General features: G+C 68.2%; 1 protein-coding gene across 1 annotated transcript in view; it reads left to right on the top strand.

Moving 5' to 3' along the window:
* LOC142408783 (dedicator of cytokinesis protein 2-like) overlaps nt 1-15,488 on the top strand; it is an 86,140-nt gene that overhangs the window by 2,042 nt on the left and 68,610 nt on the right. The window contains exons 2-18 of the mRNA XM_075499347.1: nt 1,617-1,700; nt 1,903-1,943; nt 2,171-2,226; nt 2,332-2,428; nt 2,497-2,645; nt 3,145-3,280; nt 3,408-3,562; nt 4,421-4,502; nt 5,697-5,832; nt 7,349-7,424; nt 7,926-8,005; nt 8,553-8,678; nt 8,796-8,920; nt 9,814-9,912; nt 10,440-10,512; nt 11,455-11,558; nt 14,505-14,694. Of these exons, the coding sequence (XP_075355462.1) occupies nt 1,617-1,700; nt 1,903-1,943; nt 2,171-2,226; nt 2,332-2,428; nt 2,497-2,645; nt 3,145-3,280; nt 3,408-3,562; nt 4,421-4,502; nt 5,697-5,832; nt 7,349-7,424; nt 7,926-8,005; nt 8,553-8,678; nt 8,796-8,920; nt 9,814-9,912; nt 10,440-10,512; nt 11,455-11,558; nt 14,505-14,694 (1,809 nt within the window). The remainder of the gene's footprint in view (nt 1-1,616; nt 1,701-1,902; nt 1,944-2,170; nt 2,227-2,331; nt 2,429-2,496; nt 2,646-3,144; nt 3,281-3,407; nt 3,563-4,420; nt 4,503-5,696; nt 5,833-7,348; nt 7,425-7,925; nt 8,006-8,552; nt 8,679-8,795; nt 8,921-9,813; nt 9,913-10,439; nt 10,513-11,454; nt 11,559-14,504; nt 14,695-15,488) is intronic.

The following is a 15,488-nucleotide window of genomic DNA, read 5'->3' as shown; positions in this document are numbered from 1 at the left end:
GTCCCGGCAGGGACCCCCCCCGGGCGCAGGCACGCCTGCAGGGGACTGTCCGCTGGAGCAGCGTGCGGCCGGTCCCGGGGCCGAGCCAGGGCTGCCTCCGCCAGACAGAGCTGTCGCTGTCCCCAGGACCAGAAATAGCGGCAGGACTAACCGCAGCCTGGCCCGGTGCAGCCCACGCCGCAGCAGGAAGCGTCTGGCCGGCAGCGAGCCCCCCCGTGCTCCCGCCGCCCCGCCCCGCTCCTCTCCCTGCCCCGCTCCCCCCGCCGCCCCCACCGCCCTCGCGGCCCCGCTCCCCCCCCCGCCGCCGGCTCCTGCTGGCCCCGGGTGCCGGCCCCGGGAGGGCAGCGCTGCTGCTCCGGGCCGGGGCTCAGCTGCCGCTTGCCGAGGGAGCGGGACCGCCGGGCGCAGCGCTCGCGAGGGCCGCGCGGCTGGGGCGGGTGGCGGGGAGCAGCGGAGCAGGGGGGGAGCAGGGGAGCAGGGGGGGGGCAGCGGAGCAGGAGGGGAGCAGGGGGGGAGCGGGGGAGCAGGGGAGCAGGAGGGGAGCAGCGGAGCAGGGGGGGAGCAGGGGAGCAGCGGAGCAGGAGGGGAGCAGCGGAGCAGGGGGGGAGCAGGAGGGGAGCAGCGGAGCAGGGGGGGAGCAGGGGAGCAGGGGAGCAGGGGAGCAGGAGGGGAGCAGCGGAGCAGGGGGGGAGCAGGGGGGGAGCAGGGGAGCAGGAGGGGAGCAGCGGAGCAGGGGGGGAGCAGGGGAGCAGGGGGGGAGCAGCGGAGCAGGGGGGGAGCAGGGGAGCAGCGGAGCAGGGGGGGAGCAGGAGGGGAGCAGCGGAGCAGGGGGGGAGCAGGGGAGCAGGAGGGGAGCAGGGGAGCAGGGGGGGAGCAGGGGAGCAGGGGAGCAGGAGGGGAGCAGGGGAGCAGGGGGGGGGCAGCGGAGCAGGGGGGGAGCAGGGGAGCAGGAGGGGAGCAGGGGAGCAGGGGGGGAGCGGGGGAGCAGGGGAGCAGGAGGGGAGCAGCGGAGCAGGGGGGGAGCGGGGGAGCAGGGGAGCAGGAGGGGAGCAGCGGAGCAGGGGGGGAGCAGGGGAGCAGGAGGGGAGCAGGGGAGCAGGGGGGGAGCAGGGGAGCAGGGGAGCAGGAGGGGAGCAGGGGAGCAGGGGGGGGGCAGCGGAGCAGGGGGGGAGCAGGGGAGCAGGAGGGGAGCAGGGGAGCAGGGGGGGAGCGGGGGAGCAGGGGAGCAGGAGGGGAGCAGCGGAGCAGGGGGGGAGCAGGAGGGGAGCAGCGGAGCAGGGGGGGAGCAGGGGAGCAGCGGAGCAGGGGGGGAGCAGGAGGGGAGCAGCGGAGCAGGAGGGGAGCAGCGGAGCAGGGGACCCTGGCGCCGTGGCCAGCGCTGCTCTGCCTCTGCCTCGCGCCGCGGCTCGGCCCCACGCCTGCTCGAGGGTCTCGCGCTGTTCGCGCGGGGCTGGGACCCTGCACCCTCTGTTCGCGTCGCTCCGCCCCGCGTGGGGAGGCCAGCCGTGGGGCACGCTGCCCCGAAGGGCGCGGGGCCCCGGGGGGGGCGGTGCTGGGTGCGGGGGGGGTCCGGGTGAGGGACCCCTGCCCACGGCTCCCCGGCCCCTCTCCCGCAGCCGTGTGGAACTTCCCGCGCACCAGCGAGCATCACCTCCCGCTGCAGATTGGGGAGACGGTGCACATCCTGCAGGCCTCCGAGGGTAAGGGGGTCCGGCTGCCCCGGGCAGGCCCCGTGCTGCTCCCTGCTGGGGAGGGGCTGGGCTGGGCACCCGCTGCACCCCGGCACGGGGGCTTCGTGCACCCTCTCTCGGCCGCGCTGCCGGCGGGCGCCCAGGCCTGCCCTGCCGCGGGCTGCTGCGTCCCCGAGCCCGGCTGACAGCGTCCCCTTCCCTCCCCTCGCAGGCTGGTACCGCGGGTACTCGCTGAGGAACAGGGCTGCCCGGGTAGGTGAGGGGCTGCTGGGGCCGGGGTGCAGGGGGGGTGTGGGCATGGCCGGGGGCTCGCCCTGTCCCTGCTGGGGGGACGCGCCAGGCACCTTGCGGCATTGCCGGGCTAGGACCCTCTGCGGGACCCTCGGTCCCAGGGTGGGGAGCCCCCGGCCGTGGCCCCGGGGGAGGGCTGTCTCCTGCCCAGCCCGGCCCGTGGGCGCTGACGGCTCCGGCTCCCCCAGGGCATCTTCCCGGCCTCGCTCATCCACCTGAAGGGTGCCGTGGTGGAGCGCAGGGGGTAGGTACCGGCCACGGGCACGGGCGAGTCGGCCCCATGCGCCTGCCCGGCGCGGGCGCCCGTGCGATGCCGCGGGGCTCCAGGGCTCCCTGTGCCTCTCCCCAGGGCAGAGGAGAGCGTGGTGCCCGCCGAGATGCCCATGGTGCAGGAGATCACCACCACGCTGCGGGAGTGGGCCACCATCTGGAAGCAGCTCTACGTGGTGAGGGCCGGGGGCCGGGGGGGCCGGGGCCAGCGGGGCGCACGGTGACCCTGCGCTGCTGCCCACAGGCAGGGCATACGGAGCGGTACCGGCAGGTGAAGCGGATGATGTACGAGCTGATGGAGCGGCGCTCGCAGCTGCTCTCGGGGACGCTGCCCAAGGACGAGCTCCTGCAGCTCAAGAAGGAGGTGACCGGCAAGATCGACTATGGCAACAAGTGAGAGCGGGGACAGGAACGTGGGGGGGCCCGGGCCTCTGCCCCCGCCCCAGGCACAGCCTGCGCGGTGCTGAGGGACGCTCAGCCCCTCTGCTGCAGTGTCCCCGCTGGCTTGGCTGGCTGTCCCTCTGTCCCCATCATCCTGGCTGGCTGTCTGTATGTCCCTGCTCTCCTGGCTGGCTGTCCCAGGGTGGCTGGGGACAGCAGGTGTGCTGGGCGTATGCAAGCCGCCTAGCCACGGGCTACCACCACCAATGAGCCCTGGCTGGGGCAGGAGAGCATCCCGTGTGCTGCCCGGCTCTTGTCCCCTTGCCAGAGCTCTGCTGCTGGCCAGGACCCATCGGGATCCGTCCTGCCCCCACACTGTGCCGGCACCCCCAGACCCCGTGCCAGCCCGTGCCCGTGCAAGGGCAGGCGGGTCCCAGTGGCATACGCAGACCCGTGTCCCCCTGGCCAGCCGGGCGCCGGGTCCTGCCTCACCCCGTCCTGGCCTCCGCAGGATCCTTGCGCTGGACCTGGTGGTGCGGGACGAGGACGAAAACATCCTGGACCCTGACAGGACCAGCGTCATCAGCCTCTTCCAGGCGCACAAGAAGGCTGCGCAGACTGTCACGCAGCGCATCCAGGAGGAGACGGTGAGAGCCAGCGCCGGTGCCAGCGTGCCATCCCCTCCGTGCTGAGAGCCTGCTGCCCCACGCACGGCCGTGCTGGGGCCGTGCTGTGGGGCAGAGCCATGGGGCTGAGCGGCCTCGTGCCCCGCAGAGCCCGCAGCAGAGCGCGCTGGGCTGCAGCACCCGCCTGTCGGCTTCGCCCTCCCACAGCCTCTACCTCTGCGTGCGCAACTTTGTCTGCAACATTGGCGAGGAGGCTCAGCTCTTCATGGCGCTGTACGACCCTGGCGAGCAGCGCATGATCAGGTGGGGCCCCAGCGGCGCAGGACCGGCCCCGCTGCCTGACCCCTGCCACTGGCTCGGCCGGGTGCCTGTCCCCCCACTCCCTGCAGCGTCCCCCAGTCTGGTCCCCTCTGCGCAGGGAAGCCCCTGCCCCTTTGTACCTCGTTGCCCACCCCCGGGCTGCCTCTCCTGCCCAGCCTGGCTGCCCACCCGGCTCACCACAAGCCAGCACATCTCACAGAGGGGACAGAGGCAGGTCCCATCCTGCAGGGTTTTATCCTCCGGAGCGGGAGGGTTTGTCGGCAGCGTGCAAGGTGTGCAGCCGCGTCCAGTGGGACAGCCCACGGCCCACCCTGCCCGAGGCTGTGTGTGTCCGACGCACTGCGGGCTGTTGCAGGTGTGCTGTGGCATGCTGCCCTGCTGATCTGCCCGCGGCCCCGTGGCAGGCAGGAGACGGCTCAGCCCACGCCAGATCCCGGGTACCACTGGAGCAGCGTGGTCCCGTGCAAGGGACCGGCGAGCCGGTGCGCTCGGGGCACCTACAAGCTGCCCGCCCGCAGGCAGGGCTGGGCTGGTAGCCTCCCGCTGCTGGAGACAGCCAGGCTGGGCCAGTCTGTGTGCTGTGACTGGAGCTACTGGGCGGACAAGGGGTCTGTGTGGTGGGAGCTGGCAGGGGCTGGGCAAACGAACCACGGCCCGAGCATGCCCTGCCCATGGCCGAAGCACTCCAGCCCACGTCGTGGTGTTTGCTCGTGGGCTGCTTGCCGGCAGCCTCTGCCTGGCCGGACCCCCGCCGCGCAGGGACGCGCTGAGCTCCAGCTCTGATGTCCTGGTGCCCGGCCCCCGCCGTGGGCTCCTCACCCCCTTGCCGTCCCCTCGCAGCGAGAACTATGTGATCCGCTGGGCCAGCACGGGCGTCCCCCAGGACATCGAGCTGCTCAACAACCTCAAGGCCATTTTCACGGTGAGCGCAGAACCCTCGGGAGCAGCGCTGCTGCTGCCTGCCTCTCCCCTCCTGCAGAGCTGCCTGCGCCGCCTCCCCTCCTCGCTGCCTGCAGAGGTGCCCCCCACCCCGTGCAGCATTTTGGATGCATCCAGCACCGTGCACGGGGCCCCCGAGGCTCCGCCGCCGCCTGCGTCCCCCTCGGAGCGGCCGAATCCCCGCTCCTTCCCGCTGCTCCCTCCTTGCTGCTCGTTTCTCCTGTGCCCCCCAGCCTGGCCAGCCCCGCGGCTCCTGCGCAGACCCCAGTCCTGGCACCAGGACGTCGGCACCCTGGCGGCCTCCCCTCCCAGGTTTGGGGCTGCTGGGGCACCCGTGCCCCCATCCCTGCTCCATTCCTCTCCCGCAGCTGGGCTCAGCGGTCCCTGGCCACGGGCGGGAGGAGGCACCGGCAGCGCCTGCTGACCCAGCATTTTTCCCGCTGCACCAGCAGAGCTGAGCTGACCCTCAGGACGGCCCAAGCCGAGCCGTCGATATGCAGATGAGCCGGGAAGATCAATGCTAATGAGCAGCATCAGCACTTCCAGCCCCCGCGGTCCAGCTCCCCTGGCTCTCGCCCACCTCCGACCCCTGCCCGCTGCTGGCGTCGGCCGTGCCTCCCCGTGTGCTGCGGCGTGACCCTGCCCCGTGCCGCAGCCCCGTGCCGCAGTCCCGCAGGAAGGTTCTCACGCAGGAGCAGCACCTGCGGGACTCAGCCCCCCAGGGTGCCCGGAGCTGGGGCACGTGGCCACCCCACCAAGCCCTACGCCGTGTCAGACCTGCTCCCTCCCAGGGCAGCGTGCCGCCCTCGGCTGTGCTGCCTGACCCATGGGTGCCCCTGGGTGCCCCATGGGGCCATCGGTCTCCACCAGCCCCAGCATTGTCCCCGTCCCTCGGGCTCGGGGCTGCCTGGGGTGCACGGAAACCCCAGGCTCGCTGGGGCAGCGGGGCTGCGTACCCTCCAGCCGAGCCCCTGCGTGGGGTGCAGGGGCAGGAGGAGTCCCCAGCCCCTGAAGGCAGTGCCGGGGCACCAGAAGCAGGGACCCGTGGTGGCTCTGCACCCGCTGGTTCATCCTCCCGCGCAGCCCCGGGTACCCCCTGGTCGCCTGGCACTGGCAGAGGCACATCCCCGGGCGGTGCTGCCGGCGCCTGGCTCACGCAGCCCCTGTCTCTCTCCAGGACCTGGGCAGCAAAGACCTGAAGCGGGAGAGGCTTTTCCTGGTGTGCCAGATCATCCGGGTGGGACGCATGGACCTCCGGGAGACCTACAGCCGCAAGCTCAGCACGGGCCTCCGGCGGCCCTTCGGGATCTCAGGTGAGAGCAGGGTCTGCCATGGGTGCCGGGAGGAGACCACCCGGCGCTGCCTGCGCCAGCCACCCCCAGCACCCACCTCTTGGCTCCATGGGGCTCGCTGGCCGTGGGGTGCAGTGCTTCGGGGCAGCAACGCGCCAGGGCTGCTCCTGCCTCTGGCCAGGCAGCCCCCGTCCCCATGCACGGACCCCGACCCTCGCTTGCCTCTGCGTGCTCCCCCCAAGCTCGCTGCCCTGTCTCCCCCTCCCCAGCCTGACCCACAACCCCCCGTGGTGGCACAGGGCCTTTCCCACGTGTGGCTAGTGCCAGGGTGCGGGGAGGGATCTGGCACGGCCGCTCCGGCTGCCGGGAAAGCCTTGGCTCCCTGCTCCCGCGACGACCAGAGCCAAGAGCTTCCCCCGGCCACCTCGTGTCACCCGCCATGGGCCGGCCCTGCCCTACCGGGGCTGCGGCCGCGGGGCCCGTGGGGATGCAACGCACCCGCCCCGGCAGGGGAGAGGGACTGGGGGGCCCAGCCGTCCCTCCTTGCTGCGTGGTGCGGGGACCCCCAGGCTGGCGCTGCTGGAGGTGCCCCCGGGAGCAGCCCTGGCCCCTCCACGCGCCTGTCCCCCCTCCGCCTCAACCCGTTGTCCTGCTCTGGGTATTGATCCCCGTCAGAGGGACTTGCTAGGAAATTATTGATTTTACTTGGCTAATGAGCGTCACCTCAGCCACAGAGAAGTTACCAGGTGAATTATGAACATATTGGTGGCTAATTGCGCTCCGAGCTGAGCGTGTCCCCGGGTAGGGGCCAGACGGATTGTCCCGGTGCCCACTCCGTCTGTCCTGCACCAACCCCCCTGTCTGTGGGCGATGCAGGGGTTCTGGATATGGCTTATTTTGGCCAAAATCTGCTCCAGAGCTCTGAGGTCACCTGTGGCGACCATCCAGTTGGTGGCTGCTCCATCTCTGCGTGCCGTTCCCCAGAGGCACGTGGCTGGGGGGGCGGTGGGCCCGTGGTGCGAGCCCCAGGCAGCCAGCTCTGCCCCGGGGCGGCCGGAGAACCGCAGGGCGAGGAGGGGAGAGCCCGAGGGGCGGGTGGCCTTCGGGCTGTGCCCCAGCACGGACCCTTCCCTGCGCTGGGGGCCAGTGCCGGTGCTGCTGCAGAGCCCCCCGGGAGCATTTCCCACGGGTGAGCTGCGCCGGGATGCCAGGTCCCAGCCCGTGTTGGCAGCACGTCCATCTGCCGCGGAGCCGTGCGGGGTTTCTCCCTGCCGAGAGCCCCGTGCAGCTCGGTGCCGTCTGGCATGGAGTGGCAGAGGGGTCTCGGTGGGGCACGGTGACCTCCCCGTGGAGCACTGGCCAGGGCACAGCCGGGTCAGTGCTAGTGGCACAGGCGAAGCGGTGGCTGCAGGACGGGACAAAACTGCCCTGGGTGCTGGTCCCGGGAGGATTTGGCACGGAGGGCCCTGGCGCTGGGGGCTGGGGCTGCCGGTGCCCGTGGCAGCCGCCCCACGCTGCCGCCCCTGTGCTGCTGCAGTGATGGACATCACGGACATCACCAAGGGGAAGTGCGAGAGCGACGAGGACAAGCAGCACTTCATCCCCGTGCACCTGTGAGTCCCGCGGGGCCGGGCAGGGTGGCCGCGGGTGGGAGGGGAGCGCTCCGTGGGCCTGGCTGGCACGGGGACAGCGGCTGCAAGGGGGCAAGAGGGGCCAGGGTCAAAGAGAAAAGATTTTTCCGTTAAATGTGGCTTTGCAAAGGGACCGTGGATCCTTGGGACACGATGTCACCAGGTCCAGGACCTCGGTGAGGTTAGAAAAGGGGTATTTCTATGGGCAGCGATGTACTCGGAGATACTGAAGCCCTGCTGGAGCTCTGCCTCCCGGCCCTTCGGGGCACACGCGTGCTCAGGGTCCCACGTCTGCTGTGGATGCCGTCCTGCACCTCCCTCCCGGCGGGCTGGAGGCCGGCAGGTTGGGGAGCCGCAGCGGGATCCGGGCTGCCGTTCGGTTCGCTGGTGGTCGGTGCCTGGCTGCGGGGAGCAGCTGTATGGGGTTCCCCGTGTGCACCCAGCGAGGAGCTCCTCCGAATCGCCCTGCTCTGGTGTTTGCAGGGCGGCTGCTGACAACGATTTTCTTCACAACATGATCAGGAAAGCGGTGGAGGGGAAGGACATCAACCACAAGGGACAAGGTAGAGCGCCCGCGTCCCCCCTGCCCTGTGTGCCCGCTCTGCGCTGCAGTACGTGGTGGGGGACAGGGTGAGACCCTTCCTCGGCCCATCCCGCGTTTCCCTGCGGCTGCCGCTTGTGCTCAGGGTCCTGGGCTGCCCCGCGGCCCCCACGCTGGGGCAGCCCCCCCGTGCCACTCCTCGCTGGGTCCGGGGGCTTGCTCCGGTCCCTGGCCGGCCCTGGGCCCCCTCCTGCTGCCTCCCCCGGGCTCTTGCATACCGTCGCCCATTGAAAAACTGCAGCAGCCATGGGGGTGCAGGTTTGATCCTGGGTGCGGCCGGGGCTCGCTGTGTGAATTGTCCCGGCAATCGGGATCAGAGCCATGCGGGGTGACCAGGAATTGACCACCCACCCTTTAAATGCATCCAGGGCTGAGCCCCAGGGAGGGGCAACCTCTTCCGCAGGAGGCATGCGTGGCCGGTAGCCTTGCCCAGCATGGCACAACACGGCACAGCGCGAGCTGAGTGGGCGCGGGCCGTGGGGCTGACGTCTCGCACGTTGTCCCGGCAGGGTTCTGGGTGTCCCTGAAGATGCTGTGGGGAGACTTGAGCCAAGTGCGGAAGGACCATCCCCACCTCGTGGACCGCAGCACGGTGGTGGCACGCAAGCTGGGCTATCCGGAGGTCATCATGCCAGGCAAGCGGGGTGGCAGGTTGGACCATCCCTGGATGGTCTCTGGGGGTCCCGGTGTGGCATTGTGGGGTGCCCCACTACAGAGGGGACCCAGCCTCACTGACGGGGCTGTCCTCCCAGGAGATATCAGGAACGACATCTACCTGACGCTGGTGCAGGGTGAGTTCGACAAGGGGAACAAGAAGACGCAGAAGAATGTGGAGGTGACGGTGTGCGTCTGCGATGAGTCGGGCAACGTGGTGCAGGTACGGCAGGTGCCGGATTGGTCCTGGGGCGAGGGACTGTCCCCCGCATCGCCCCACCTCGGGCAGAGGCAGCAGGTCCGTAGCATGCCGGTGCCAGTGTTGGTGCCAGCATGAACCGGCTGGAGTAGCCTCTGGCTACTGGAGCCCCTGAACCTGCCCTTTAGAATAGATCTGGGAAAGCGGTGGGAAGGGATAGAGAAAATCATCCTCCCCTGGGGACAGCCAGAACCCCTGCCACCCCCGGAGGCCCCTGGGCGTCCCAGCTCTCCATCCCTGGGAGAGGCAGGAGGGGGAAGGAGCTGGGGGGTTGCCAGGAGGGCGGGAGGAGGCTCAGACCCAGTCCCCCCCCCCAGGACTGGCTGTTGCCTTGTCTCTCTCTCCAGGGTGTTTGCTTTCATTCCAAACGCAATTCCCACCTGGCCCCTGGGGAACAGGCTGTGAATTGCTGAGGGTCCCGCTGGGCTGGTCCAGGGGTGCAGCCCCCACCTCCTTCTCCGTCCCTGATAATGCCCTTCCCACAGGGCGATGGAAGCCAAGCCGTGGCCGTGCCCCGGGGGGCCGCGTGTCCCTTGCTGGCTCCCTTCGGAGGTTGCACCAGGGGGGTGCAAGGGGATGGGGACGGGGACGGGGACGCCTTTTGCTGTCCCTCTGAGCCTGGCTGGGCAGGGACAGTTGGAAAGATGTCCGCGCGCCGGCTGGGTTGTTGTAAAGGGGCACCTGCGCTGGGGGGGCTCGGGTAGGGGCTGCCGTGGCGTGGGCAGGGGAGAGTGGCTCGGGGGGGCTGGACCACTTGGGGGCTGGCCCGGGTTAGCAGGGGATGCAAAATTCTTCAGCCCTTCAAGTTTATTTGATCTGACCATGAAGCGTCTCTTCTGCTGCTGCCCTCTCCGCAGAACGTGATTTACCACGGCGCGGGGGACAAGCCGGTGAGTGAGTACCGCTCTGTGGTCTACTACCAGCAGCGGCACCAGCGGTGGATGGAGACGGTGAAGGTTCGTACCAGGCTCGGGGCTGAGGTGGGACCGGGGCTGCGACCCCCTGAGGCTGCGTCCCTCGCTCCTCCCACGCAGCAGGACTGAGCTGGAGGGCATTCCCCGTCAGGGCTGGCTTTTCAGGGGGCAAAGTCCCTAGCTCCCCAGCTCGGGGAGGATGGGAGATGGTGCCAGTGTCATGGCTCGACCCCTGGATGGAGGCCCAGGGGCCTGCAGCAGGGAGGCGATGTCCGCTGCCCCTGCTGACGAGCAGTGCTGGGGCAGGGGCTCCGGGTGTGCCGCGTCGCCGGCGGTGCTCCTGCATCGCTCCTGCCTCTCCCCACGGGCTCACGGACATGCACCACCGGCCCTGCACAGACACCTCTGTCTCCAGTTCAGCCTCCTTAACTGAAAGGAAAGCGTGCGGGTTGGGATTTAAGCAACTGACTGTTCAGCACAGCCTTTGCCCGAGCACAGGGGTCTTGGCCAGCCAGGTCACTCAGCCCGTGCCTTCCTGTCCTCGTGCGGGCACGCGTTCTCTCTCTCAGATTGCTGTTCCCATCGAAGACGTCCACAAGACCCACCTGAGGTTCACCTTCCGGCATCGCTCCTCCAGTGACTGTAAGTATCTCCTTTCTTCAGGTCTTCCTCTGCTAACATTCCCAGCAAGGGCTGCGATGGAGGTGGGCTGTCTGCAGCTCAGGGGCTGCAGGAACAGGAGGGCCCCGCAGCGGCCCTCGTCTCGCACCGTGCGGGGATACGTCAGGGATGCTGGATTCACGTGTGGGAGGAAGGAAGCCGCCCCCCGTTCTGCTGCGTACCGCTGCCCGTGGTGAGGCGGCAGACCTCTGGGAAACCGCCGCCTCTCGCAGGCAGCCGCGCCCTGGGTGCCTGTGCTTGGCTCTCCGGAGCACCCGCTCCTCATCCCGTGGCTTTTGGCTGCAGCAGGGCGGTGGGCTGCGGCGTGTGGCCAGGAGCACGGGCTGCTTCCAGAGCAGGGGTGCTGCGGTCAGTGCCTTCGCAGAGCTGAAAACCACACGCAATGAGACATGGTGCGGCACGTCCTGCGACTGCGGGGACCTTCCCCAGGGCCGCTGCGGAGACCTGCAGCTGAGGCTGCTGCTCGGCGGTCTGATCCTGCGCAAGCCAAACCCTGCCTGCCCCAAACCCTGCCTGCCCCAAACCCTGCCTGCCCCAAGCCTGCCTTGTTCCTGCAGAGGCAGCTCTCTGATGGCCGCCTGCCCGGGCAGCTCATGCGGGCGGTCGGCGGCTCCTCTGGCTGCGCATCCGCTCATCGCTGCTGTCTCTCCCCTCTCTCCCCCTCCGAGGTTCCCAAATAGCTGCAGCAGCCGCTTTTCCCGAGCGCCCCGGGGGTCTCGCTGCACGTGGGCACAGCCCGCGGGCTCCAGGAAGGAAACGCTTCTTCCCCGGCAGCCCCCTCCATGGCCCGCTCCGGCTGCCGGGAGGGCAGGAGCCCCTGGCTGCGCTGCCCTTCCCTGCCTGCACGCGTGTCCTGGGCTCCCCCTGAGCTGGCTTCAAACTCCCCGTGTTTGTCTCTCTCAGCCAAAGACAAGAGCGAGCGGATTTTCTCCATGGCCTTCGTGAAGCTGATGCGACCGGACGGCACCACGCTGCATGACGGGGAGCACGACCTGGTTCTGTACAAGGTACGGGGGGGCCAAGGTAGGGGGGGTCCAGGCAGAGACCCCTCGAAGCGGGGAGGCTGCAGGATGGCGGCTCTCCCGGTGCACGGGGCTGGGGTCCCAGTCCCTGCCAGTACTGCTGCACTGGTGGCACGTACCCAAAGTCCCCGGAGGGTTTCCAGTCCCTCCCTCCCTCCCGTCCTTTCTGTCCTTGATGGTGGGGGCTCCTGCCATGGCTCCCTGCACGTGGCGTCTCTAATCTCCACGCTGTTCCTTTGCCAATGACAAGTTTTGTTTAGAAAAGGGTAACTTAAATTTATCTGACTTGGGAGGGAACGTCTCCATGAAGACATTTGCTGCACTTTACCTGATTTCACCAGCGTTTGTCTGCCTAAAACTGCTCGGTGTTTCTTCTGAGAGAGCAGAGAGAGAACACGAGGAGGGAAAATTCACTGTTCATTTGGGAAAAATGCAGTCAGCTCTGACGCCGGAGTGTGAAAGACCCTGTGAAGGCACTGCCCTGCCTTGCCTTGGTGTCCCCCTCCCCCAGGCTGGGGCTGGCCGCGGCCAGGGGACCGGGAGGTGCGGGCTAGTCCCCGCTGCAAGGGCGAGCTCAGGACTCTTCCTCTGTGTGTCGGCACCGCCTTAGCGTTCCTCACCGGCAATGGAGCTCCAGCCTCCCCAGGAGGTGACCTTCCCACCTCAGCCCCCTGGCTGCTCTGGTATTTAACTGAAGTTTTCTCTAATTTTCCCTGCTGTTCCTGGCGATGTGACCACAGTTACTCAAGGTAGACCCATCTCCCTCCCCAGGTCCCGCATCTTTTTGGGACGAGCAGATGTTTCCTACCTGCTGTGGCAGCTGTGCAGCCGGCCTCAGCCAATGCTGCCCATGAGCTCGATGGAGGAGTTCCTCTTCTTCATCACCGCGTTTCCCTCTTAGCACCCCGATGCTGCTTCTGCAGCTACGTAACGTCCCGGCAGCAGAGGTGCCCCAGCAGACGGGCTGCTGCCAGCACACCGCTGTGCTCACCGTCGTCCCATGTCGCAGGACTGTGTTGTGGATCTGACGCAGCGTCACCCTGGGTGTGCTCCTGCCCCGTGCTCACGTAGCTGCCCCGCTGGGGGCTGAGCCACCCACGCGCCCCTGCAGGTCTCTGCTGTCCGTCTGTCCATCCGCACTGGGGCCGCCCTGTCCACCTCCTGCCCCGAGGCAGGACCAGCCCTCCCCGAGCCGTCCTTGCTCGGGCACGCTTCTGCTGACGGGACGGGCTCACCCCCACGCGCCCGTCCGGTCTGTCCTGGCGCCGCGCTGCCGTTACCGTTCCTCATCTATCACTCTTGTCATGCCCGACCTCCCTCCCGCAGGGAGCCCGTGTGCCCTGCCCAGCCTGGGGACGGGGACAGGGCTGCGCTTTTCTTCCCCAGCAGCTCCTAGGCATTTGAAATTGTTATCGTGTCCCTCCTCCATGTTCTTTTCGGGCAAAACACCCAAATTCTTTAAATGCTGCTGTGGCCTGCAGAGCTGCAGACACGGTCTCTGGGGGACTGTCCCCTCCGCGGCCCGTGCGGTGGCAGGAGCACTGAACGCCTTCGGGACTTGCTGGTGCCGGCTGGGGCAGTGAGATCAAACCCCGCGCGCCTCCCTCCTGGATGCATTTTCTCCTTAAATGGTTGTTGCTGCCCTCGCTGAACTGTCGCGTTCACCAGCATCCTCCACCCCGAGCAAGTGAAGGCTGGCGTGCTCTGCATCGTCTTCTCCCCTGCTGACTCCTGCTCTTCCCGGCAAACACTGGGGCTTGATTCTGGGAGTCAGAAGCTATTTCATCTTTTTATCTTTCTTTGCCAGAGGAATGTGAATTATATGCTTTTAGCTCCTCAGACCTCTTGATCTCACGCTGGTCGAGAAATGACTGAAATTAAGCCAGTTTACCCTACAAGGGCTTAGCTGCCCTCGCAAGAAGTGCAGGGCTTCCCGTGAGTCAGCTGGCTGCCGTGGGTACGCTCGGTGGAGAGAAAAGCCAACAACAAACAATTTTGTGATATTCATCTGACCTTCAGCAGGAAGAATTTTATCGTGCAAGGTTGCAGGCAAGGAAGGATAAACGCCCTGTTGCCAAGCCGTAAGCAAGTGCTGGTAGGCTTGGGGAGGCATGGCCACGGTCCATCGTCGTGTGTCCGGCTGTCTCTGGACGTCTACCATGTCCCAGTCTTGCAAACAAGCGCGGAAGGATCATTTAGAAAGTCACCCCAGGGAGCCCTCCCAGTTGTAACTTCGTCTTAATTCTTCAACTTAAGAGCAGGGGACACAAAGAAATAGGCTGTTTTGCTGCCGTGGAGAGAGACCCCGGCGTGCCCACGCAGGCAGGAAACGTCCTGTTGGCCTGATGATGGTGATGCCGTGGGACCGTGCCGGCGACCTGGTCGATGTCCTGCTGCGTGTCCGTCCCCGCAGCGGTGCTCGGGCACGTGCTTCATTCCCGCGCGCTGCTGCCCGGCCCCAGGCTCCTCTGTGTCACTGGCCTCCCCCCGCGCTGTTCCTCCTCTTGTGTCCTCCCTGCGTGGCACTGCCTGGGATTCGGTGTCTCTCCCGGTCAGGTGTCCCAGCGGAGCGTGGGTCCCTGCGTAGCCCCGCACGTGTCGGATGCTCTGTTGAAATGAATGTCAGGTGAGCCCGCTGCGCTCCCCGCGCAGGGCTCTGCACCACGGGCAGCGATTCCCCTGGGCAGGCTCCCGCATCCCGGCGACTCCCGCAAGCCAGAGGCTACCAAGCCGTAAGGATGCTGTTAGGCGGCAGCCACCGTTACCTGTGCGTGGCTCTGCTGACCTCCTTGCCCTGCCCCATTCTGCACAGCAAAGTCCCCCGCACAGGGGACTTAACGTGGGGTCAAAACCGAGCCCACGGGCCAGCTCTGTCCCACGGGGCTCCCGCGGGGCTGTGCTGCCCGGTGTCAGCCGTGCTCCACCTTGCAGGGCGACAGCAGGAAGCTGGAGGACGCCGGCGCTTACCTGACCCTGCCCTCCATGAGGAACCTCTCGGAGCCGAAGCTCCTCTCCGGCTCCTCCTTCCGTGTGAGCGGGGGTGCATCGGGCTTAACCGTGTCGGCCCGGGACAGCTTCCAAATCTCGACGCTCGTCTGCTCCACCAAGCTGACCCAGAATGGTGAGTCCCGGCTCCCCGCGGGGGTGGCAGCGGGGCTGTGCCCCCACCCCACTGGAGCATCTCCACCTGCCGGACCGCTCTTCTGCCAGCGGCCGGCTCTCCGGCTGCTGTCTGCTGGCACGTGCCAGCCACTGCGGGACACGGTGCCGGTGCTGCTGTGGCGGCACCGGGAGGCCATGCTGGGGAGGGGGGAAGGCTGGGCTCTGCCCACCAGAGCGGAGACATTTGTCCTCAGGCCAGGGAACAGGACCTGACCTGCCCTTCTTCCTAAACCTGTGCAGTCGGTACAACTTGTACCCATCCGTCCTGGGGCCTGGCTGCGCAGGGAACGGCTGTCATCCCCTCGTGAGGGCACCAAGCTGCAGAGGCTGTGGGTGATTTACTGCCCCGCGTGAGAAGGCGAGAGCAGGGGGGCTGTGCAGGGCCCCGGGGCAGCTCGGCTGCTGCCCACGCTGGGGGGCTGTGCCAGCACCGGCCCCTCTGGCACGGTGCAGCCGGACCGGGGCTCGCTCACTGACCGTCACGAACAGCACTGGGATGGCATGCCGAAAATGCAGGGAGAGCAGGACCGGTGAGCGCTGACGTAGCGTTTTGACGTGGTCAGGACCGCCAAGGCTAACGGCTGTTCCCGGGGCGGGTGCAGGCCGGCCGGGCAGCACGGTCCCGGGGGCTTCGGGGGCTGCCGTGCCCTGGAGAGGAGCGGCAGCGAGCAGGAACGCCTGCGGCCGGGACGCTGCTGCCCTGCCCGTCGCCCCGGCAATCCAGGTTCGCTGTCCTTGCCCCGTGGCACGGCT

Source organism: Mycteria americana, chromosome 4 (genome assembly GCF_035582795.1).
Source record: "Mycteria americana isolate JAX WOST 10 ecotype Jacksonville Zoo and Gardens chromosome 4, USCA_MyAme_1.0, whole genome shotgun sequence".
NCBI classification, from domain to species: Eukaryota; Metazoa; Chordata; class Aves; order Ciconiiformes; family Ciconiidae; genus Mycteria; species Mycteria americana.
This window is presented reverse-complemented; position numbering and strand designations above follow the sequence as displayed.